The sequence below is a fragment of the Oncorhynchus nerka genome, linkage group LG2 (assembly GCF_034236695.1).
Source record: "Oncorhynchus nerka isolate Pitt River linkage group LG2, Oner_Uvic_2.0, whole genome shotgun sequence".
NCBI lineage: Eukaryota > Metazoa > Chordata > Actinopteri > Salmoniformes > Salmonidae > Oncorhynchus > Oncorhynchus nerka.
Window position 1 is genome coordinate 98,206,764 of NC_088397.1, and position 26,654 is coordinate 98,233,417.

General features: G+C 47.2%; 2 protein-coding genes across 3 annotated transcripts in view; both read right to left on the reverse strand.

Annotated features, from left to right (window-relative positions):
* Window positions 1-1,918: 1,918 nt before the first annotated feature.
* LOC115123663 (pyruvate dehydrogenase E1 component subunit beta, mitochondrial-like) lies at window positions 1,919-22,128 on the reverse strand. The gene is made up of 11 exons (XM_065004601.1): window positions 22,021-22,128; window positions 21,865-21,924; window positions 20,777-20,884; window positions 20,065-20,127; window positions 18,925-18,960; window positions 18,353-18,506; window positions 17,064-17,195; window positions 13,025-13,135; window positions 8,846-8,937; window positions 7,208-7,349; window positions 1,919-2,943 (listed from the first exon to the last, which is right to left on the reverse strand). Exons 1-11 carry the CDS (start codon window positions 22,054-22,056, stop codon window positions 2,798-2,800), a joined length of 1,080 nt encoding a protein of 359 aa, XP_064860673.1. The 5' UTR covers window positions 22,057-22,128; the 3' UTR covers window positions 1,919-2,797.
* Window positions 22,129-23,042: 914 nt separating this feature from the next.
* Window positions 23,043-26,654, reverse strand: part of pxk (PX domain containing serine/threonine kinase) — a 96,839-nt gene continuing 93,227 nt past the window's right edge. Inside the window, exon 17 of one of the 2 annotated variants that reach the window (XM_065004605.1) lies at window positions 23,043-26,471. In XM_065004605.1, the coding sequence (XP_064860677.1) occupies window positions 26,233-26,471 (239 nt within the window). In that variant the 3' untranslated portion in view covers window positions 23,043-26,232. The remainder of the gene's footprint in view (window positions 26,472-26,654) is intronic. The other variant, XM_065004606.1, reaches the window with a different exon arrangement.

The following is a 26,654-nucleotide window of genomic DNA, read 5'->3' on the forward strand; positions in this document are numbered from 1 at the left end:
CTTGACCCTAGTTGTTCATCCTCCTCACCAAGCGTGTAATGCATACTTGACCCTAGTTGTTCAACCTCATCACCAAGCGTGTAATGCATACTTGTCCCTAGTTGTTCATCCTCCTCACCAAGCGTGTAATGCATACTTGTCCCTAGTTGTTCATCCTCCTCACCAAGCGTGTAATGCATACTTGACCCTAGTTGTTCAACCTCATCACCAAGCGTGTAATGCATACTTGTCCCTAGTTGTTCATCCTCCTCACCAAGCGTGTAATGCATACTTGTCCCTAGTTGTTCATCCTCCTCACCAAGCGTGTAATGCATACTTGTCCCTAGTTGTTCATCCTCCTCACCAAGCGTGTAATGCATACTTGTCCCTAGTTGTTCATCCTCCTCACCAAGCGTGTAATGCATACTTGACCCTAGTTGTTCAACCTCATCACCAAGCGTGTAATGCATACTTGTCCCTAGTTGTTCAACCTCCTCACCAAGCGTGTAATGCATACTTGTCCCTAGTTGTTCAACCTCCTCACCAAGCGTGTAATGCATACTTGTCCCTAGTTGTTCATCCTCCTCACCAAGCGTGTAATGCATACTTGTCCCTAGTTGTTCATCCTCCTCACCAAGCGTGTAATGCATACTTGTCCCTAGTTGTTCATCCTCCTCACCAAGCGTGTAATGCATACTTGTCCCTAGTTGTTCATCCTCCTCACCAAGCGTGTAATGCATACTTGACCCTAGTTGTTCAACCTCATCACCAAGCGTGTAATGCATACTTGTCCCTAGTTGTTCAACCTCCTCACCAAGCGTGTAATGCATACTTGTCCCTAGTTGTTCAACCTCCTCACCAAGCGTGTAATGCATACTTGTCCCTAGTTGTTCATCCTCCTCACCAAGCGTGTAATGCATACTTGTCCCTAGTTGTTCAACCTCCTCACCAAGCGTGTAATGCATACTTGTCCCTAGTTGTTCATCCTCCTCATCAAGCGTGTAATGCATACTTGTCCCTAGTTGTTCATCCTCCTCACCAAGCGTGTAATGCATACTTGTCCCTAGTTGTTCAACCTCCTCACCAAGCGTGTAATGCATACTTGTCCCTAGTTGTTCATCCTCCTCATCAAGCGTGTAATGCATACTTGTCCCTAGTTGTTCATCCTCCTCACCAAGCGTGTAATGCATACTTGTCCCTAGTTGTTCATCCTCCTCATCAAGCGTGTAATGCATACTTGTCCCTAGTTGTTCATCCTCCTCACCAAGCGTGTAATGCATACTTGTCCCTAGTTGTTCAACCTCCTCACCAAGCGTGTAATGCATACTTGTCCCTAGTTGTTCAACCTCCTCACCAAGCGTGTAATGCATACTTGTCCCTAGTTGTTCAACCTCCTCACCAAGCGTGTAATGCATACTTGTCCCTAGTTGTTCAACCTCCTCACCAAGCGTGTAATGCATACTTGTCCCTAGTTGTTCAACCTCCTCACCAAGCGTGTAATGCATACTTGTCCCTAGTTGTTCATCCTCCTCACCAAGCGTGTAATGCATACTTGTCCCTAGTTGTTCAACCTCCTCACCAAGCGTGTAATGCATACTTGTCCCTAGTTGTTCATCCTCCTCACCAAGCGTGTAATGCATACTTGTCCCTAGTTGTTCATCCTCCTCACCAAGCGTGTAATGCATACTTGACCCTAGTTGTTCAACCTCATCACCAAGCGTGTAATGCATACTTGTCCCTAGTTGTTCAACCTCCTCACCAAGCGTGTAATGCATACTTGTCCCTAGTTGTTCAACCTCTTCACCAAGCGTGTAATGCATACTTGTCCCTAGTTGTTCAACCTCCTCACCAAGCGTGTAATGCATACTTGTCCCTAGTTGTTCAACCTCCTCACCAAGCGTGAGAATAAAAAAATAAAAAAAACATTATTTATTTCTGATAAAATGGAGAGTTTTATTTCTGTAACAAAGCCATTTTACAGCAACAAAAAAAAATAATATATAACACAGGAGTTACAATAATTTTCGGCATAATAAATACACTCCATTAAATCAACTATACATTTCTTTTTACTTTAGTCTTTTTCCATCATCGGATCACTGACAGATGTGATCATCTGTACAAAGTTGATGACGTCACCATCTTGTCTGTCCACCAACCAATCAGGAAACGGAAGTGGAAGTCCTTGTAGCTATTACAGTATCTAACTATTTGGACTATTATTCATGTAGTCATGTGATGTGCGTATATTTACCGTTAAGTTGACATGGGGGGGGGAGGAAATAAGTATTTTATTTTACAAGTACTCACTATTGTATAAGTAAATAAGTACTTATAGGTACTTAGACGTTTAATAAGGTTGGTTTGCAAGGAGAGGAGTGGCGAGAGGGAGGGAGACACAGAGGGAGGGAGACACGGTGGGAGAGGGAGGGAGACACAGAGGGAGGGAGACACGGAGGGAGGGAGACACGGAGGGAGGGAGACAGGCAGACACGGTGAGAGAGGGAGACAGGCAGACAGTGGGAGAGGGAGACAGGCAGACACAGTGAGAGAGGGAGACAGGCAGACACGGTGGGAGAGGGAGACAGGCAGACACGGTGGGAGAGGGAGACAGGCAGACACGGTGGGAGAGGGAGACAGGCAGACACGGTGGGAGAGGGAGACAGGCAGACACGGTGGGAGAGGGAGGGAGGGAGACACGGTGGGAGAGGGAGGGAGGGAGACACGGTGGGAGAGGGAGGGAGGGAGACAGGCAGACACAGTGGGAGAGGGAGGGAGGGAGACAGGCAGACACAGTGGGAGGGAGACATTGGTATGTTTACATATTCAAGACCTTCTTGACTGTGAAGATGATGTCTTTGATCTGAGGTACACTGTGGTCCTCCAGGATCTTAGCGTAGGGCATGGGGATGTCGACACCAGTCACGCGGACTGCAGGGGCATCCAGATAGTTGAAGGCTGGGCCTGGAAACAGGACAGATCATTACTATTTAGATTTATTTTACCAGGTAGACACGTTGAGAACACCTTTATTTAACCAGGTAGGCTAGTTGAGAACACCTTTATTTAACCAGGTAGGCCAGTTGAGAACACCTTTATTTAACCAGGTAGGCCAGTTGAGAACACCTTTATTTGACCAGGTAGGCTAGTTGAGAACACCTTTATTTAACCAGGTAGGCTAGTTGAGAACACCTTTATTTAACCAGGTAGGCCAGTTGAGAACACCTTTATTTAACCAGGTAGGCCAGTTGAGAACACCTTTATTTAACCAGGTAGGCCAGTTGAGAACACCTTTATTTAACCAGGTAGGCCAGTTGAGAACACCTTTATTTAACCAGGTAGGCTAGTTGAGAACACCTTTATTTAACCAGGTAGGCTAGTTGAGAACACCTTTATTTAACCAGGTAGGCCAGTTGAGAACACCTTTATTTAACCAGGTAGGCCAGTTGAGAACACCTTTATTTAACCAGGTAGGCCAGTTGAGAACACCTTGCAACTGCGACCTGGCCAAGATAAAGCGTAGCAATTCGACACATACAACAATACAGATTTACAAATGGAATAAACAAAACATACAGTAGAACAAAAGAAAACAAAAAGTCTATATACAGTGAGTGCAAATGAAGTAAGATAAGGGAGTTAAGGCCGTGGTGGCGAAGTAATTACAATATAGCAATTAAAACACGGGAATGGTAGGTGTGCAGAAGATGAATGTGCAAGTAGAGATACTGGGGTGCAAACGAGCATAAATAAATAAATAAATACTGTATGGGGATGAGGTAGGTAGATAGATGGGCTGTTTACAGATGGGCTATGTACAGGTGCAGTGATCTGTGAGCTGCTCTGACAGCTGGTGCTTAAAGCTAGTTTGTAGAGTGTTGGAGGCTAATTTATAGATGACATCACCGAAGTCGAGGATCGGTAGGATGGTCAGTTTTACGAGGGTATTTTTGGCAGCATGAGTGAAGGATGCTTTGTTGCGATATAGGAAGTCAATTCTAGATTTAATTTTGGATTGGAGATGCTTAATGTGAGTCTGGAAGGAGAGTTTACAGTCGAACCAGGCACCTAGGTATTTGTAGTTTCCCACGTATTCTAAGTCAGAGCCGTCCAGAGTAGTGATGCTGGACGGGCGAGCAGGTGCGGGCAGTGATTGGTTGAATAGCATGCATTTGGTTTCCCCTGAGCGACATCATTGATGTATACAGAGAAGAGAGTCGGCCCGAGAATTGAACCCTGTGGCACCCCCATAGAAACTGCCAGAGGTCCGGACAACAGGCCCTCCGATTTGACACACTGAACTCAGAAGTAGTTGATCGGTTGAATAGCATGCATTTAGTTTTCCCTGCGTTTAAGACCAGTTAGAGGCCACTTGTGTATGAGCTTCATGCTTTTTAAATTGTTAACTCGATCAAAACACTTTCCCCATTCGGAAAGTATCCATACCCCTTGATATGTTCCACATTTAGTTACGTTACGTAAAATGGATTTATAAAAAAAATGAAATTCCACATCGTCTATCTACACACAACACCCCATAATGACAAAGCAAAAACAGGTTAGCCAAAAACAAAACACAAACCTGAAATACCTTATTTAAAATAAATATTCAGACTCTTTGCTCGGTACTTTGTTGAAGTACCTTTGGCAGCGTTTACAGCCTCGAGTCTTCTTGGGTATGACACTACAAGCTTGGCACACCTGTATTTGGAGAGTTTCTCCCATTCCTCTCTGCAGATCCTCTCAAGCTCAGTCAAGTTGGATGGGGAACGTCGCTGCACAGCTATTTTCAGATCTCTCCAGAGATGTTAGATGGGGGTCAATTCCTGCTCTGGCTGGGCCACTCAAGGACATTCAGAGACTTGTCCAGAAGCCACTCCTGTGTTGTCTTGGCTGTGTGCTTAGGGTCGTTGTCCTATTGGAAGGTGAACCTTCGCCCCAGTCTGAGGTCCTGAGCGCTCTGGAGCAGGTTTTCATTAAGCATCTCTCTGTACTTTGCTCCGTTCATCTTTCCCTCAATCCTGACTAGTCTCCCAGCCCCTGACGCTGAAAAACATCCCCACAGCATGATGCTGCCACCACCATGCTTCATCGTAGGGATGGTGCCAGGTTTCCTCCAGATGTGACACTTGGCATTCAGGCCAAAGAGTTCAATCTTGGTGTCATCAGACCAGAGAATCTTGTTTCTCATGGCCTGAGTCCTTTAGGTGCCTTTTGGCAAACTCCAAGCGGGCTGTCATGTGCCTTTTACTAAGTAGTAGCTTCCGTCTGGCCACTCTACCATAAAGACCTGGTTGGTGGAGTGCTGCAGAGATGGTTGTCCTTCTGGAAGGTTCTCCCATCTCCACAGGAGAATTCTAGAGCTCTATCAGAGTGACCATCGGGTTCTTTGTCACCTCCCTGACCAAGGCCCTGATCCCCTGATTGCTCAGTTTGGCCGGGCAGCCAGCTCTAGGAAGAGTCTTGGTGGTTCCAAACTTCTTCCATTTAAAAATGATGGAGGCCACTGTGTTCTTGGGGACCTTCAATGCTGCAGACATTTTTTGGTACCTTTCCCCAGATGTGTGCCAACAATCCTGTCTCGGAGCTCTACGGAGAATTCCTTCGATCTCATGGCTTGGTTTTTGCTCTGACATGCGCTGTCAACTGTGGGACTTTATATAGACAGGCGTGTGCCTTTCCAAATCATGTCCAATCAATTTAATTTACCACAGGTGGACACCAATGAAGTTGTAGAAACATCTCAAGGTTGATCAATGGAAACAGGATGCACCTGAGATCAATTTAGTCTCATAGCAAAAGGGTCTGAATAGTTATGTAAATAAGGTATTGTTTCTTTTTTCTAAAAACCTGTATATACTTTGTCATTAGGGGGTATTGTGATGTCATTAGGGGGGTAATTGTGATGTCATTAGGGGGGTATTGTGATGTCATTAGGGGGTATTGTGATGACATTAGGGGGTATTGTGATGACATTAGGGGGTATTGTGATGACATTAGGGGGTATTGTGATGACATTAGGGGGTATTGTGATGACAGTATTGTGTGTAGATTGATGAGGGGAAAAAAGCAATTTAATCAAGTTTAGAATAAGGCTGTAATAAAATGTGGGAAAAGGTTCTGAATATCCTCCCAATGCATTGTATATATTCACATGCCTGTATTCCTACTACACTGAACAAAAATATAAAAACGCAACATGGAGCCATTTAATTGATTTTACTGAGGGAATCAGTCAATTTCAATAAATTGATTAGGCCCTAATATGTGTATTTCACATGATACAGATATGTATCTGTTGGTCACAGATACCTTAAATATTTTAAAAAGGGCCCCGGGATCTCGTCACGGTAATTCTGTGCATTAAAATTGCCATCGATAAAGTGCAATTGTGTTCATTGTCCGTAGCTTATGCCTGCCCCATACCATAACACCACAGCCACCATGGGGTTGTTCACAACAATGACATCTGTGGTTGTGAGGCCGGCTGGACGTACTACCAAACTCTCTAAAACAACGTTGGAGGAGGTTTATGGTAGAGAAATAAACATTTCATTCTCTGGTGGACATTCCTGCAGTCAGTATGCCAATTGCAGACTCCCTCAAATCTTGAGATATCTGTGGTATTGTGTTGAGTGACAAAACGGCACATTTTAGAGTGGCCCTTTATTGTCCCCCAGCACAAGGTGCACCTGTGTAATAATCATGCTGTTTAATCAGCTTCTTGATATGCCACACCTGTCAGGTGAATGGATTATCTTGGCAAAGGAGAAATGCTCACTGATCCGGGATGTAAACTAATTTGTGCATAACATTTTAGAGAAATCAGCTATTTGTGCGTCTGGAACATTTCTGTGATATTTTATTTCAGCTCATGAAACACGGGACCAACACTTATATATATATATTTGTGTTCAGGTTATGCATTCCCATGCCTGTACTGGCCCTCCAACATCACTCCTACCAGCAACCTGATCTTCCAAGGCAGCATTCCATCTAGTTCACCCATGTTTACAGAGGCCCAACCTAGCTTAGCCTTCAGAAACGACAGCATGGGGATGCATGGTGTTATGAACGCAGTGCTACTTACACAACAATGACAAAGTCATGGACAAAAAAAAACAAGTTCAATGGCAAATCTCCAATGGAAATACTTTAGTCCAAGGATTAGGCTTAATCTGCATCCGGGAAACCAGTCTATGCATGTATAAAAATGAAGAGCACGTACCCTCCATGATCCTGGCACAGATCTCAGCCCCTACTCCGTACTGGGGCCAGCCCCCTTCCACCGTGACCAGATGGCCAGTCTTCATCACGCTGGCCTCAATGGTCTCCACATCCAGAGGTCTTATGGTACGCAGGTTAACCACCTAGCAGGGGAGAGACCAGGTTATAACCACCTAGCAGGGGAGAGACCAGGTTATAACCACCTAGCAGGGGAGAGACCAGGTTATAACCACCTAGCAGGGGACAGACCAGGTTATAACCACCTAGCAGGGGACAGACCAGGTCATAACCACCTAGCAGGGGACAGACCAGGTCATAACCACCTAGCAGGGGACAGACCAGGTCATAACCACCTAGCAGGGGACAGACCAGGTTATAACCACCTAGCAGGGGACAGACCAGGTTATAACCACCTAGCAGGGGAGAGACCAGGTTATAACCACCTAGCAGGGGAGAGACCAGGTTATAACCACCTAGCAGGGGAGAGACCAGGTTATAACCACCTAGCAGGGGAGAGACCAGGTTATAACCACCTAGCAGGGGAGAGACCAGGTTATAACCACCTAGCAGGGGACAGACCAGGTTATAACCACCTAGCAGGGGACAGACCAGGTTATAACCACCTAGCAGGGGACAGACCAGGTTATAACCACCTAGCAGGGGAGAGACCAGGTTATAACCACCTAGCAGGGGACAGACCAGGTTATAACCACCTAGCAGGGGAGAGACCAGGTTATAACCACCTAGCAGGGGAGAGACCAGGTTATAACCACCTAGCAGGGGAGAGACCAGGTTATAACCACCTAGCAGGGGAGAGACCAGGTTATAACCACCTAGCAGGGGAGAGACCAGGTTATAACCACCTAGCAGGGGAGAGACCAGGTTATAACCACCTAGCAGGGGAGAGACCAGGTTATAACCACCTAGCAGGGGAGAGACCAGGTTATAACCACCTAGCAGGGGAGAGACCAGGTTATAACCACCTAGCAGGGGAGAGACCAGGTTATAACCACCTAGCAGGGGAGAGACCAGGTTATAACAACCTAGCAGGGGAGAGACCAGGTTATAGCCACCTAGCAGGGGAGAGACCAGGTTATAGCCACCTAGCAGGGGAGAGACCAGGTTATAACCACCTAGCAGGGGAGAGACCAGGTTATAACCACCTAGCAGGGGAGAGACCAGGTTATAACCACCTAGCAGGGGAGAGACCAGGTTATAACCACCTAGCAGGGGAGAGACCAGGTTATAACCACCTAGCAGGGGAGAAACAAGCAGTGAAGAGAACAGTACTTCTGTGGGGGGGGGGGTATTTTGTAAATCTATCAGATAGAGGTGATGTGTAGGAGAGTGCTGACACAGCAGTGAGATGGATTGAACTCATGCTGCCAGCGTTATGTCCATGTGCTCCAGAAGCAGGGGCTTACACCGCCAGACGACATGTACAACTTCAAACGTTGAATTTAAAAACACACTCGCCGACTCCAACCTCATTCCTTATTTGTAAGCGTAGATGTATTCAACAATAGATAGAAAGTAGTGACATTGCAAGAGCAGTGGGAGTTCCTATTGGTTTAGTTCATACACAAACCAATAGAAATCTGTTATTTTTTTGAACCACATAACTGAAGACGACACTCACCTCACATTCAACCCCCTCTTTGGCCAGGACGGCCGCAGCATCCAGGCAGAACCCCACACACCGGGAATGTGACACGAGAGTGATGTGAGTTCCTGACCAAAACACACAACGGTTGGGTACAAACGTTTTGTAATGCATTCAGAAACTAGCCATACACCCCTCGACTTCTTCCACATTTTGTTGCGTTACAAACTGAATTCAACACGCAGTGCATTCGGAAAGTATTCAGACCCCTTGACTTTTTCCACATTGTTACGTTAGAGCCTTATTCTAAAACCGATTAAATAAATACAAATCCTCGTCTATCTGCACACAATACCCCATAATGACATCACAATACCCCATAATGACATCACAATACCCCATAATGACATCACAATACCCCATAATGACATCACAATACCCCATAATGACATCACAATACCCCATAATGACATCACAATACCCCATAATGACATCACAATACCCCATAATGACAAAGCAAAAACAGGTGTAACCATTTTTGCAAATGTACTCAAAATAAAAAACAGAAATACCTTATTTACATAAGTTTTCAGACCCTTTGCAATGAGACTCTGAATAAAGCTCAGGTGCATCCTGCTTCTATTGATCATCCTTAAGATGTTTCTACAACTTGATTGGACTCCACCTGTGGTAAATTCAATTGATTGGACATGATTTGAAAAGGCACACATCTGTCTATATAAGGTCCCACAGTTGACAGTGCATGTCAGAGCAGAAACCAAGCCATGAGGTCGAATGAATTGTCTATAGAGCTTTGAGACAGGATTGTGTTGAGGCACAGATCTGGGGAAGGGTACCAACACATTTCTGCAGCATTGAAGGTCCCTAAGAACACAGTGGCCTCCATCATTCTTAAATGGAAGAAGTTTGGAACCACCAAGACTCTTCCTAGAGCTGGCCGCCCGGCCAAACAGAGCAATCAGGGGATCAGGGCCTTGGTCAGGGAGGTGACTAAGAACTCGATGGTCATTCTGACAGAGCTCTAAAGTCCCTGTGGAGATGGGAGAACATTCCAGATGGACAGCCATCTCTGCAGCACTCCACCAATCAGGCCTTTATGGTAGAGTGGCCAGACGGAAGCCACTCCTCAGTAAAAGGCACATGTCAGCCCACTTGGAGTTTGCCAAAAGACACCTAAAGACTTTCAGACCACGAGAAACAAGATACTCTGGTCTGATGGAACCAAGATTGAACTCTCTGGCCTCTATTCCATTCATCATGTCTGAAGGAAACCTGGCACAATCCCTACGATGAAGCATGGTGGTGGCAGCATCATGCTGTGGGCATGTTTTTCAGAGGAAAGGACTGGGAGACTAGTCAAGATCGAGGGAAAGATGAACAGAGCAAAGTACAGAGGGATCCTTGATGAAAACCTGCTCCAGTGTGCTCAGGCACTCAGACTGGGGCAAAGGTTCACCTTCCAACAGAACAACGACCCTAAGCACACAACCAAGACAGCACCGGGAGTGGCTTCGGGACAAGTCTCTGAATGTCCTTGAGTGGCCCAGCCAGAGCCCGGACTTGAACCCGATCGAACATCTCTGAAGAGACCTTAAAATAGCTGTGCAGCGACACTCCCCATCCAACCTGACAGAGCTTGAGAGGATCTGCAGAGAAGAATGGGAGAAACTCCCCAAATACAGGTGTGGCAAGCTTGAAGCATCATATCAAAGAAGACTCGAGGCTGTCATCACTGCCAAAGGTGCTTCAACAAAGTACCGAGTAAAGGGTCTGAATACTTATGTAAATGTGATTATTTTTTATTTTATTATATATAAATTAGCAAACATTTTGAAAAAACTTTTTTTTCTTTGTCATTATGGGATATTGTGTGTAGATTGATGAGGGCGAAAAAGAATGCAATAAATTATAGAGTTAAAGCTGTAACGTAACAAAATGTAAAATCAGGCTTAAACACATCAAAATGTGGAAAAGGTCAGGAGGTGTGAATCCGATCTGTAACACTGTGTAAACAACCCAAAAGGTCAGGAGGTGTGAATCCGATCTGTAACACTGTGTAAACAACCCAAATGGCTCCCTATAGTAAACTACCTTTGACCAGATTTGGGATGCAGACCGATGAAGATTCAATTAAGACATCATGCTAATTTGCTTTATCAACGATGCAATTTGCTAACAATGCTACATCGATTATCTTTCCCAATGACACGATCAATTATCTTTCCCAATGACACGATCAATTATCTTTCCCAATGACACGATCAATTATCCTTCCCAATGACACGATCAATTATCCTTCCCAATGACACGATCAATTATCCTTCCCAATGACACGATCAATTATCCTTCCCAATGACACGATCAATTATCCTTCCCAATGACACGATCAATTATCCTTCCCAATGACACGATCAATTATCCTTCCCAATGACACGATCAATTATCCTTCCCAATGACACGATCAATTATCCTTCCCAATGACACGATCAATTATCCTTCCCAATGACACGATCAATTATCCTTCCCAATGACACGATCAATTATCCTTCCCAATGACACGATCAATTATCCTTCCCAATGACACGATCAATTATCCTTCCCAATGACACGATCAATTATCCTTCCCAATGACACGATCAATTATCCTTCCCAATGACACGATCAATTATCCTTCCCAATGACACGATCAATTATCCTTCCCAATGATGATCAATTATCCTTCAATCAATTATCCTTCCCAATGACACGATCAATTATCCTTCCCAATGACACGATCAATTATCCTTCCCAATGACACGATCAATTATCCTTCCCAATGACACGATCAATTATCCTTCCCAATGACACGATCAATTATCCTTCCCAATGACACGATCAATTATCCTTCCCAATGACACGATCAATTATCCTTCCCAATGACACGATCAATTATCCTTCAATTATCCTTCCCAATGACACGATCAATTATCCTTCCCAATGACACGATCAATTATCCTTCCCAATGACACGATCAATTATCCTTCCCAATGACACGATCAATTATCCTTCCCAATGACACGATCAATTATCCTTCCCAATGACACGATCAATTATCCTTCCCAATGACACGATCAATTATCCTTCCCAATGACACGATCAATTATCCTTCCCAATGACACGATCAATTATCCTTCCCAATGACACGATCAATTATCCTTCCCAATGACACGATCAATTATCCTTCCCAATGACACGATCAATTATCCTTCCCAATGACACGATCAATTATCCTTCCCAATGACACGATCAATTATCCTTCCCAATGACACGATCAATTATCCTTCCCAATGACACGATCAATTATCCTTCCCAATGACACGATCAATTATCCTTCCCAATGACACGATCAATTATCCTTCCCAATGACACGATCAATTATCCTTCCCAATGACACGATCAATTATCCTTCCCAATGACACGATCAATTATCCTTCCCAATGACACGATCAATTATCCTTCCCAATGACACGATCAATTATCCTTCCCAATGACACGATCAATTATCCTTCCCAATGACACGATCAATTATCCTTCCCAATGACACGATCAATTATCCTTCCCAATGACACGATCAATTATCCTTCAATTATCCTTCCCAATGACACGATCAATTATCCTTCCCAATGACACGATCAATTATCCTTCCCAATGACACGATCAATTATCCTTCCCAATGACACGATCAATTATCCTTCCCAATGACACGATCAATTATCCTTCCCAATGACACGATCAATTATCCTTCCCAATGACACGATCAATTATCCTTCCCAATGACACGATCAATTATCCTTCCCAATGACACGATCAATTATCCTTCCCAATGACACGATCAATTATCCTTCCCAATGACACGATCAATTATCCTTCCCAATGACACGATCAATTATCCTTCCCAATGACACGATCAATTATCCTTCCCAATGACACGATCAATTATCCTTCCCAATGACACGATCAATTATCCTTCCCAATGACACGATCAATTATCCTTCCCAATGACACGATCAATTATCCTTCCCAATGACACGATCAATTATCCTTCCCAATGACACGATCAATTATGTGAATGTTTTAACAGGGGATGTTACAATGAACATTTACATTACCACAAAAAATATGTAATTCTCCTTCTCTCCAGCTCTTGCTACCTACCTTGTCTTTCCACCTTGGCCTTTCCAATAGGTAAGACAAAGTCTTTGTGCATAACCTCCTCAGACAGGTCAAAGGGCACACCGTACATCAGCTCATTCTCCAGGAACACCACTGTTGAAGGAAAAATACATTAAAAGGGGTTTTCGATTAGCACACGTCACCATGGTTACTTAAATGTCTACACTACAGGACATGAGCAGATCTACAGTGATCCCTCTCATCCTCGACCACCACCTCCTAGGGACCTGGGGGCCTCCTCCTGGGGACCACAAGCTCCTAGGGACATCCTCCTAAGGACCTGGGGGCCTACTCCTGGGGACCACCACCTCCTAGGGACCTGGGGGCCTCCTCCTGGGGACCACCACCTCCTAGGGACCACCACCTCCTAGGGACGTGGGGGCGTCCTCTTGGGGACCACCACCTCCTAGGGACCTGGGGGCGTCCTCTTGGGGACCACCACCTCCTAGGGACCTGGGGGCGTCCTCCTGGGGACCACCACCTCCTAGGGACCTGGGGGCGTCCTCCTGGGGACCACCACCTCCTAGGGACCTGGGGGCGTCCTCTTGGGGACCACCACCTCCTAGGGACCTGGGGGCGTCCTCCTGGGGACCACCACCTCCTAGGGACCTGGGGGCGTCCTCCTGGGGACCACCACCTCCTAGGGACGTCTTCCTGGGGACCACCACCTCCTAGGGACGTCCTCCTAGGGACCTGGGGGCGTCCTCTTGGGGACCACCACCTCCTAGGGACCTGGGGGAATCCTCTTGGGGACCACCACCTCCTAGGGACCTGGGGGCATCCTCTTGGGGACCACCACCTCATAGGGACCTGGGGGCGTCTTCCTGGGGACCACCACCTCCTAGGGATCTGGGGGCATCCTCCTGGGGACCACCACCTCCTAGGGACCTGGGGGTGTCCTCCTGGGGACCACCGCCTCCTGGGGACCACCACCTCCTAGGGACGTCCTCCTGGGGACCACAACCTCCTAGGGACCCGGGGGGACGTCCTCCTAGGGACCTGGGGGCGTCCTCCTGGGGACCACCACCTCCTAGGGACCTGGGGGCGTCCTCTTGGGGACCACCACCTCCTAGGGACCTGGGGGCGTCCTCCTGGGGACCACCACCTCCTAGGGACCTGGGGGCGTCCTCCTGGGGACCACCACCTCCTAGGGACGTCTTCCTGGGGACCACCACCTCCTAGGGACGTCCTCCTAGGGACCTGGGGGCGTCCTCCTAGGGACCACCACCTCCTAGGGACCTGGGGGCATCCTCTTGGGGAAGTCCTCCTGGGGACCCGGGGGCGTCCTCCTGGGGACCTGGGGGCGTCCTAGGGACCACCACCTCCTAGGGACACGGGGGCGTCCTCCTGGGGACGTCCTCCTGGGGACCAACACCTCCTAGGGACGTCCCCCTGGGGACCAACACCTCCTAGGGACGTCCCCCTGGGGACCACCACCTCCTAGGGACGTCCCCCTGGGGACCACCACCTCTCCTAGGGACCTGGGGGCGTCCTCCTGGGGACCAACACCTCCTAGGGACGCCCTCTTGGGTACCACCACCTCCTAGGGACCTGGGGGCGTCCTCCTGGGGACCACCACCTCCTAGGGACGTCCTCTTGGGGACCACCACCTCCTAGGGACCTGGGGACCACCACCTCCTAGGGACCTGGGGGCGTCCTCTTGGGGACCACCACCTCCTAGGGACCTGGGGGCGTCCTCTTGGGGACCACCACCTCCTAGGGACCTGGGGGCGTCCTCTTGGGGACCACCACCTCCTAGGGACCTGGGGGCGTCCTCTTGGGGACCACCACCTCCTAGGGACCTGGGGGCATCCTCCTGGGGACCACCACCTCCTAGGGACCTGGGGGTGTCCTCCTGGGGACCACCACCTCCTAGGGACCTGGGGGCGTCCTCCTGGGGACCACCACCTCCTAGCGACCTGGGGGCGTCCTCCTGGGGACCACCACCTCCTAGCGACCTGGGGGCGTCCTCTTGGGGACCTGGGGGCGTCCTCCTGGGGACCACCACCTCCTAGCGACCTGGGGGCGTCCTCTTGGGGACCACCACCTCCTAGCGACCTGGGGGCGTCCTCCTGGGGACCACCACCTCCTAGCGACCTGGGGGCGTCCTCTTGGGGACCACCACCTCCTAGGGACCTGGGGACGTCCTCCTGGGGACCACCACCTCCTAGGGACCTGGGGACCACCACCTCCTAGGGACCTGGGGGCGTCCTCTTGGGGACCACCACCTCCTAGGGACCTGGGGGCGTCCTGTTGGGGACCACCACCTCCTAGGGACCTGGGGGCATCCTCTTGGGGACCAACACCTCCTAGGGACGTCCTCCTAGGGACCACAACCTCCTAGGGACCTGGGGGCGTCCTCCTGGGGACCACCACCTCCTAGGGACCTGGGGGTGTCCTCCTGGGGACCTGGGGGCGTCCTAGGGACCACCACCTCCTAGGGACCCGGGGGCGTCCTCCTGGGGACGTCCTCCTGGGGACAAACACCTCCTAGGAGCGTCCTCCTGGGGGCGTCCTCCTAGGGACCCAGGGACGTCCTCCTGGGGACCACCACCTCCTAGGGACCTGGGGCGTCCTCCTGGGGACCACCACCTCCTGGGGGCGTCCTCCTGGGGACCACCACCTCCTAGGGACCTGGGGACGTCCTCCTGGGGACCACCACCTCCTGGGGGCGTCCTCCTGGGGACCACCACCTCCTAGGGACCTGGGGGCGTCCGCCTGGGGACCACCACCTCCTAGCGACCTGGGGGCGTCCTCCTGGGGACCACCACCTCCTAGGGACGTCCTCCTAGGGACCACCACCTCCTAGGGACCCGGGGCGTCCTAGGGGCCCGACCCGGGGGCGTCCTCCTAGGGACCCGGGGGGCGTCCTCCTAGGGACCCGGGGGGCGTCCTCCTAGGGACCCGGGGGGGCGTCCTCCTAGGGACCCGGGGGGCGTCCTCCTAGGGACCCGGGGGGCGTCCTCCTAGGGACCCGGGGGGCGTCCTCCTAGGGACCCGGGGGGCGTCCTCCTAGGGACCCGGGGGGCGTCCTCCTAGGGGCGTCCTCTATCCTTTTATTGGTTTATTTAGGTATGGACTGTTGACCGTAGTCCAGCTCTTAGCTACCAATGTTGTACACCATGGCTGATGAACTAAACTGGCCATTCTGATTAATTGGTCGACCTCTAGTGGAGAACTACTGTACTACAATGAGCGCAAAGTATTGGGACAGTGAAATGTTTCGTTGTTCTGGCTCTGTGGAGAACTACAGTACTACAATGAGCTCCAAGAGTATTGAGACATGTTTAGTTGTTTTGGCTCTGTACTTCAGCACTTTGGATTTGAAATGATACAATGACTGAGGTTAAAGTCCAGGCTGTCAGTTTTACATGAGGGCATTTTTGGTACATAGTAACCCCATTTAAAAGGTGACCAAAAGCATTGGGACAGTCAGAAGGTAGTAATTGGTCCCATATTCCTAGCAGGCAACGACTACATCTGAGAGGTTAGCATGTCTTGGAGGTATGATATAAAATGTTAACCTCCCCTGTTATTGTAATGGTGAGAGGATAGCATGTCTTGGGGGTATGATATAAAATGCTAACCTCCCCTGTTATTGTAATGGTGAGAGGTTAGCATGTCTTGGGGTTATGATATAGAATGCTAACCTCCCCTGTTATTGTAATGGTGAGAGGTTAGCATGTCTTGGGGTTATGATATAAAATGCTAACCTCCCCTGTTATTGTAATGGTGAGAGGTTAGCATGTCTTGGGGGTATGATATAAAATGCTAACCTCCCCTGTTATTGTAATGGTGAGAGGATAGCATGTCTTGGGGGTATGATATAAAATGCTAAACCAAAACACAAAATGTGTCACTATCCCAATACTTTTGGAGCTCACTGTATCTCCAATACTTTTGAGGTAGCGAGGAGATAAGATGCAAGGAGTCACGGAAAGACAAAATGGACCCTAGTCCCCCAGAAGTAGTGCACTATATAGGGAATAGGGTGGCATTTGGGATGCAGATTATTGCTCACCAGGGTTGTTGTCCCTGATGGCTGCTTTGAGGAGTCCTCTGGCGTCCTCAGAGTTCCAGGGACTGATTACTTTGAGGCCGGGGCAGTGGCCGTACCAGGCTGCGAAACACTGGGAGTGTTGGGCTGCCACACCTGCAGACAAAGGAACAAAAATAACATTCTTTACCCAACGACATTTCAACTATCCCAGAAAGATAAAAGAACGCTAGTGTTTCCCCATGCTGATCCAAAGAGAGAGATACTAGTGTTTCCCCATGCTGATCCAAAGATATGCTAGTGTTTCCCCATGCTGATCCAAAGAGAGAGATGCTAGTGTTTCCCCATGCTGACCCAAAGGGAGAGATGCTAGTGTTTCCCCATGCTGATCCAAAGATGCTAGTGTTTCCCCCATGCTGACCCAAAGAGATGCTAGTGTTTCCCCCATGCTGACCCAAAGAGAAGTTAGTGTTTCCCCATGCTGACCCAAAGAGATGCTAGTGTTTCCCCATGCTGATCCAAAGGGAGAGATGCTAGTGTTTCCCCATGCTGATCCAAAGAGATGCTAGTGTTTCCCCATGCTGATCCAAAGGGAGAGATGCTAGTGTTTCCCCATGCTGATCCAAAGGGAGAGATGCTAGTGTTTCCCCATGCTGATCCAAAGGGAGAGATGCTAGTGTTTCCCCATGCTGATCCAAAGGGAGAGATGCTAGTGTTTCCCCATGCTGATCCAAAGGGAGAGATGCTAGTGTTTCCCCATGCTGATCCAAAGGGAGAGATGCTAGTGTTTCCCCATGCTGACCCAAAGGGAGAGATGCTAGTGTTTCCCCATGCTGATCCAAAGAGAGAGATGCTAGTGTTTCCCCATGCTGATCCAAAGAGATGCTAGTGTTTCCCCATGCTGACCCAAAGGGAGAGATGCTAGTGTTTCCCCATGCTGATCCAAAGAGAAGCTAGTGTTTCCCCATGCTGATCCAAAGAGATGCTAGTGTTTCCCCATGCTGACCCAAAGAGATGCTAGTGTTTCCCCATGCTGACCCAAAGAGATGCTAGTGTTTCCCCATGCTGACCCAAAGAGATGCTAGTGTTTCCCCCATGCTGACACAAAGAGAAGCTAGTGTTTCCCCATGCTGACCCAAAGAGAAGCTAGTGTTTTTCCTCTAGCACTAAGACACTTGATTCAACAAATCATTTCCTTTTCAAAGCCTTTGTTTGTTAAACAGGTGTGTTAGTGCGAGGGCAAAAACTAAAAATGTGAGTCCCGAGGGCCCAGGATTGGGGAAAACGACAGGCATAGATGTTTGTTTATTTACCTGCGGAGGAGCCGTTGGGGCCGCGGAACACAATGGGGACAGGCTGGGCTCCGGCTGACATGTAGTAGGTCTTAGCAGCGGAGTTGATCACCTGGTCGATGGCTTGCATGGAGAAATTCCAGGTCATGAACTCACAGATTGGCCTCAGCCCAGCCTGGAAACACAGGAGGACAAGATGATTGAGTCTAGTCCTATATTGTGTACTTTTTCAGATCGTGCAATACTTCTGACCAGAGCCTTATGGGCCCTGTGTAGGACTCAGGGTGCCCTGTGTAGAGGGTATTGTGCCCTGTGTAGGGTGCCCTGTGTAGGGGGTAGGGTGCCCTGTGTAGGGGGTATTGTGCCCTGTGTAGAGGGTATTGTGCCCTGTGTAGAGGGTAGGGTGCCCTATGTAGAGGGTAGGGTGCCCTATGTAGAGGGTAGGGTGACATTTGGTATGCACCTAATGAGAAGTCTCATCTTCCTACCACATTCAAATTGGGTTAGTGAAGACATGCTTGTACAATGTTACTTTCTTAAGGAATAGGACATTTCCATACATTCCATTGTAATAACAATACTAATTGACTTACGAATGCCGCACCAACGGCAATGCCTGCAAAGCCCATCTGTAAGGGGAGAAAAATGCATCTGTTACAACACGTTCTAGAGCCCATCGCATTTAGGGCCGCAACACGTTCCAGAGGCCATCGCATTTAGGGCCGCAACACGTTCCAGAGGCCATCGCATTTAGGGCCGCAACACGTTCCAGAGGCCATCGCATTTAGGGCCGCAACACGTTCCAGAGGCCATCGCATTTAGGGCCGCAACACGTTCCAGAGGCCATCGCATTTAGGGCCGCAACACGTTCCAGAGGCCATCGCATTTAGGGCCGCAACACGTTCCAGAGCCCATCGCATTTAGGGCCGCAACACGTTCCAGAGGCCATCGCATTTAGGGCCGCAACACGTTCCAGAGCCCATCGCATTTAGGGCCGCAACACGTTCCAGAGCCCATCGCATTTAGGGCCGCAACACGTTCCAGAGCCCATCGCATTTAGGGCCGCAACACGTTCTAGAGCCCATCGCATTTAGGGCCGCAACACGTTCTAGAGCCCATCGCATTTAGGGCCGCAACACGTTCCAGAGGCCATCGCATTTAGGGCCGCAACACGTTCCAGAGGCCATCGCATTTAGGGCCGCAACACGTTCCAGAGGCCATCGCATTTAGGGCCGCAACACGTTCCAGAGGCCATCGCATTTAGGGCCGCAACACGTTCCAGAGGCCATCGCATTTAGGGCCGCAACACGTTCCAGAGGCCATCGCATTTAGGGCCGCAACACGTTCCAGAGGCCATCGCATTTAGGGCCGCAACACGTTCCAGAGCCCATCGCATTTAGGGCCGCAACACGTTCCAGAGGCCATCGCATTTAGGGCCGCAACACGTTCCAGAGCCCATCGCATTTAGGGCCGCAACACGTTCCAGAGCCCATCGCATTTAGGGCCGCAACACGTTCTAGAGCCCATCGCATTTAGGGCCGCAACATGTTCTAGAGCCCATCGCATTTAGGGCCGCAACACGTTCTAGAGCCCATCGCATTTAGGGCCGCAACACGTTCTAGAGCCCATCGCATTTAGGGCCGCAACACGTTCTAGAGCCCATCACATTTAGGGCTGCAACACACACAAAGAAAAAAACAGTATTGTCTTTCTTACAGTCTGTCTGTTTTTACCTCTGTGATTGGCGTGTCAATGATTCGTTTGTCTCCATATTTCTTCCACAGTCCCCTGCTCACCTATAAATTCACCAGCCGGGAGAAAAACACCAATCAACTAGTCAAAATGATCAGTTTGAACAAAATACATTTAAAATATATTTTAACAATACTATCATGGAATGAAATACATATACAATTAACAAATATAGAAAATATATCAGAACAAATATACTGAACAAAAATAAACAATTAAATAAATTTGACTGAGTTACAGTTCATATAAATAAACGTATTAGGCCCTAATCTGTTGATTTCACACGACTGGGAATAGACATGCATCTGTCGATCACAGATACCTTAAAAACCGGTGCCACACAACGGACCTCAGTCTTTCTGTGCATTCAAATCGCCATCGATAAAATGCAAAACGAAAACATTTTTTCCGCTGTCTGTATCTTATGCCTGCCCATACTATAATCCCACCGTCACCATGGAGCACGAAGGAGAAATACTCACGGACAGGGATGTAAACACATTTGTTCACAAAATGTGAGAGAAATAAGCTTTTTGTGTTTATGGAACATTTCTGGGATCTTTTATTTCAGCTCATGAAACAGGGGGAACCAACACTTCACATGATGTGTTTATATTTAGTGTATATTTATTTTAAACAACTTTTGAAATCTGCATCCTGATTTGCATGTAGTTTGTCATTGTGTACTCATACCTTGTAGGCTCCATCATACTGGGCCACCTCCTCCCCCAGAAGGAAGACTTTCTCATCCCTCTCCAGTTCCTCATCCATCGCCTGGTTGAGGGCATCTCGGACATTCACCTGAAATAGAGACATTACACGATGTGACTACTATACAAAAATGACTTGATAATAAAATCATAATAGGTTCATTTTAGTTGTTGCCCTTTTCATTGCAAGCAGAATCTGTCGCTTTAAAGATCAAAACAAGTGCAGAGCCTGTGGTCTAGAAACATAAACTCCTCTCCCCACCAGAGACCAGGCTTCATCAAAACAAGTGCAGAGCCTGTGGTCTAGCAACATAAACTCCTCTCCCCACCAGAGACCAGGCTTCAATCTGCAATCCAAAACGTCATACTGTTTCTCCCATCTCTCCGTCTCTCTCTATGTGATTTCAGCACTGTTTTAATAAAGTGGGGATGGTGTTAGGGGGTGTTAGGGATCTTGGGGGTGTTCTTCCACAGCATATGAAGATCGGCAGTAGTATCTTGAGTGGAGATATGACATACATTTGACTACATACATGTGACTACATAAATGACATACATGAAACGGTGAATCAGACTACATACAAAAATGCCAGATTTGATTACATACAAGATTAAATACATTTGACACTTTAATAAATGGCTGCTGTGGCTCCAGCCGAGTACAAAACGGCAGTTTACCAAAAAAACACCAGTCGTTTAACCTTCTCGATGTAACAGTTGTGATAATGGGACAGTTCGGGGGTACAACATTTCTCAAGCCTGGATTGAGGTACACGTTTTCCAAAACATTTCTAGTGTCGGCTCTGCGGTGTCTTAATATACGATGATACCGCAGCTGTATGTAACCGGGTCGGATCTATAGCCTAAGGTCAGGCCTTGACATCCCACATGGATACAACGTTCATCATAGCCCGTAACGTGGTTAACATTTCATGATTTCTTTAAATCTACATTTTACCGTATAAACAATTTACTGCTTTTCTTAACAGCACAATTGCTAGTAGTGAACACAGCTGATAGCTGCGGTGAAGGTTATTAGCTAGATTAGCAAAGATGCTAGCTAGTTCTCACCTGCACAGCCGCTGGAGAGGTCTTGCTGAACTCTCTACGCAGGACCACCGAGACGGCACTCTACACAAGACAAGACAGAAAATGGTTCTCGTTAAGGTCTCATCCTTATTTGAACAATATAATTGTCTGAACTTTGAATTAAAACGGAATAAACACCTTCCCGGAGCGAAGAAAACACCTAATCGACGCCATCTTTGACCTGTCCTCTGTGAGGGAGGAGCGACTTGTCCTGTGAAAGGATCAGATCCAATCAGAGCGTTTCTTTGCGAGTCAGTCAAAGGCAATCGATGTCGAAAACCAATCACGACCATTCTCATGGAAAGGAAGCGGAAGTACTCTGTGCGACTGGGAAAATCCAAGGGCAAAAGCAAAAAGCAGCATAACCAGCTTTTTGCATCGCAAAGAAATGTATTTTGTCTTACAAAAAAACCTGCCAACTATTCGTAAATGTAGCATAGCAGAGCTTCAATTCCGATATTTGTGCTTAGCTGCCACTTTAGATTTACTATGCTTAAGTTTCTGATGTAGCTAGCATAGCACAGACTAGTGATGACACTGACCGTGTATTTACATAGCAAGGCGCAAAACAAAAGTCACAGCACTAACCATGTTAAGACAGATGTATGTACATGACATAGTTGGACACACAAGCCATCAAACCTGTCAGTTCTGTGCTAAATTCAACTCAAACAGTGTTTAAAAACTTTTTTTTTTGAACATTTATTTATCTATGTAAGTCCAATCTTACATAGATACTTGCTATATTGTATTTACTTTGCCACCATGGCCTTTTTTGCCTTTACCTCCCTTCTCACCTCATTTGCTCACATTGTATATAGACTTGTTTATACTGTATTATTGACTGTATGTTTGTTTTACTCCATGTGTAACTCTGTGTCGTTGTATGTGTCGAACTGCTTTGCTTTATCTTGGCCAGGTCGCAATTGTAAATGAGAACTTGTTCTCAACTTGCCTACCTGGTTAAATAAAGGTGAAATATATATATATATATTTTTAATCCTTTTTTGTTGGGGTTGCTAGGCGACGTAGGTCCTGTGACGTGTTTGTAGTTAGGGATCGTGACCGGTGGGGTGTCAAGTTACTTTACGGACAGTACGATACATTTTATATCCACTAAAATAAAAACACACAGAGCAACGAGTTCAACAAACCACACATTTCAGTCCATGATTTTAATAAAATAAGTATAATACGGCAATGTAGATAACATTGTTTTTTTCTTTTTTTCCGACACAGCTGTGCAGGGTCAAACATACAAACCCCAAACAGTTATGAATTTTAATGTTTTAATGCAGCAGACGGACAATATATGGTTTCATACAACCCCCACCACCCCAACCCAAAAAAGGGTTTGGAAAATGTTAGTAACTTCATCTTAAAGTGCAGTCATCTTCAATCATAAAATATTTTTGTTTTCCTGTCACCGAGTTGTTAATTCATACTGCCAAAAGGTGGTATAGTATTTACTTGAAAACTCCATACTCAGCAGTGCAAATCAGAAAGGTTGGCAGGCAGCGATGATAGAAAAACTTAATTATAAACTAACAGCATTATTAATTACATAAACTATGCAGCATGGAGCATTCTTATTGGAGAAACGGCTGCCAAAGAAACACAATGTCATACTGAAGCCTCACTTAGACGACCCCCTGAACTGGAAAAGAGAGAGAGAGAGGTGAGAGATTGGATAAAATTACATAATGTGGGGAAATGTATTCTGGGTATTGTTACATACAAGGACACAACACTCTGTTAGTGATGTAAAAAGAAGGTAACAATAAGCAGAGATAATGAAACTCGATGGTTGCGTTTACACTGGGCAGCCCAGTTCTTATCTGTTGCCCAATTATTGGCAAAGGATATGATCTGATTGGCCAAAATACCAATTATTGGCAAAGGATATGATCTGATTGGCCAAAATACCAATTATTGGCAAAGGATATGATCTGATTGGCCAAAATACCAATTATTGGCAAAAGATAAGAATTGGGCTACCTGTGCAAATGCAGCCAATTAGTCATTGTCCTGAATGTACCAATGTATCAATCTACAAAACAGGTTAATCTTGTAATGTTGACAAGACAAAGCATTTCAGACAGTTATGCAGATTGTAACTTTGCTTTTCAGACAGATTGAGGATGTACTGTTCCTTCAGTTCCTCTGACAGTGGTTGGATGTAACAGAGGTACAGATTATGATGATCAATAACAGATTAGCTAGTTAACTCATTTCAGGATTAGGATTAATTTCTTGTAAACACCAGAATCGATTTTTAGATACATTCTCCCAGTAAACCGCTCACAGTTGTGTGTCAATCCTGGATCGTAGAGAAAAGCCCTCCCCCTCGGTCAAGTGCAGCAGAGAAATAGTCGGTCCTTCAACATCTTTACACTGCTATTTTGCAGAGGAAAAAGCAAAACAATCTTTTAAAAAAAGGTATTTGAATCTTAATTTGTATACTGTTACTGATTAATACCAGTAAGTACAGCATGTCACCATTTGGGTTAATTATTTTGCATACTGAATGATGACAGATTTCTGGTGGTTCTCGTTTACTAAACAAGCGGCCATGGGTAAACTGAGGTTTTAATCCTTGCAGCGTCCATTGATTTTTTTTGTATCTATTTGTGCATTTGAAAAACGGCACCCTATCCCCTATATAGCAGACTACTACTAAAGTAGTGCACTATATAGGAAATTGGATGCCATTTGGGACACAAGGCCATATATTGACGCAGGCACAGAGATGAATGTGGCACATAGATATAAGCAACACAGACAGTCCAACAGCATCACATCTCCTTCCATTCTTTCCAAGAAAACAAAAAGCTAAAAAAAAATAGATACAATAAACATAACAGACCGACAGTTCTTTCATAGTCGTCTCACCGTGATGACACAGACAGTTCTTTCATAGTCGTCTCACTGTGATGACACAGACAGTTCTTTCATAGTCGTCTCACTGTGATGACACAGACAGTTCTTTCATAGTCGTCTCACTGTGATGACACAGACAGTTCTTTCATAGTCGTCTCACTGTGATGACACAGACAGTTCTTTCATAGTCGTCTCACTGTGATGACACAGACAGTTCTTTCATAGTCGTCTCACTGTGATGACACAGACAGTTCTTTCATAGTCGTCTCACTGTGATGACACAGACAGTTCTTTCATAGTCGTCTCACTGTGATGACACAGACAGTTCTTTCATAGTCGTCTCACTGTGATGACACAGACAGTTCTTTCATAGTCGTCTCACTGTGATGACACAGACAGTTCTTTCATAGTCGTCTCACTGTGATGACACAGACAGTTCTTTCATAGTCGTCTCACTGTGATGACACAGACAGTTCTTTCATGGTCGTCTCACTGTGATGACACAGACAGTTCTTTCATAGTCGTCTCACTGTGATGACACAGACAGTTCTTTCATAGTCGTCTCACTGTGATGACACAGACAGTTCTTTCATAGTCGTCTCACTGTGATGACATGCTGTTGGTTGGTGGATGTCAGGTCAGAGTCCCAGACAGTTCTTTCATAGTCGTTTCACTGTGATGACATGGCTGTTGGATGTCAGGTCAGAGTCCCAGTCCCTCTAAAACACCTGTGGTTCATGTGTTTGCTTTCTGAATCACTTCCCTCACAGTTGCTTTTGTACGTTTCATTCAAGTCACTTCGATGTAAATAAGAAGAAAGACGTTCCACTGAAATCATAAAGTCATTCACTGCAGTCTTCCAGATAGACACCAGGCTGATGCCACCTCATCTTTAAGCCACCTGTACAGTCCACTGACCAGTCATTTTTGTGCTAAAGGGAGAACCAACGAGGCGGCCATATTGGAAAGGAGTTGATGCCCCGTCCCCTACCTCAAACCTTAAGGGGCGGGGCTGGGGGTCAACTCATCGGACGGGAACTAAATTTAGAAGCAAAAAAAAACAAAGAGCAAAAATATGATTGAGCAGGACGACAGGTAACCTTTAGGGGTGACTGGGACCACAGGGTCAGGACGACAGGTAACCTTTAGGGGTGACTGGGGCCACAGGGTCAGGACGACAGGTAACCTTTAGGGGTGACTGGGGCCACAGGGTCAGGACGACAGGTAACCTTTAGGGGTGACTGGGACCACAGGGTCAGGACGACAGGTAACCTTTAGGGGTGACTGGGGCCACAGGGTCAGGACGACAGGTAACCTTTAGGGGTGACTGGGACCACAGGGTCAGGACGACAGGTAACCTTTAGGGGTGACTGGGGCCACAGGGTCAGGACGACAGGTAACCTTTAGGGGTGACTGGGACCACAGGGTCAGGATGACAGGTAACCTTTAGGGGTGACTGGGACCACAGGGTCAGGACGAGAAGGAAGAGCGGTCCTCTTCAGAGTGTTGGATGCTGCGGTCGATGGTCACTGCTTTCTTCAGTTTGCCTATACTGAATGACGTGATGGAGCTGAGGAGGGCACCACGCCCCACACCGTTGGCAGGAGGAGGACCTGGCCCAGGGAGAGGAGGATGCGGAGGGGCGTGGGACTGGCCAGGGTTATCACTTGGAGGAGGTAGAGGAGGAGGAGGAGGAGGTGGTGCAACTCCTGCATCAACAAGAAATCAACGGTTAAAACATTGAGTGGTAGTCTGATGTATAAGAATACAGCAATATAAATGTTTTCTGTAACAGTGTTTCCAATGTCATCAATTAAACCACCACCACAGGGATCACAATCTACAATGTTACACTTGAGCTTCAAGCAGTGTTTGAGTCTGCAAAGGCTTCT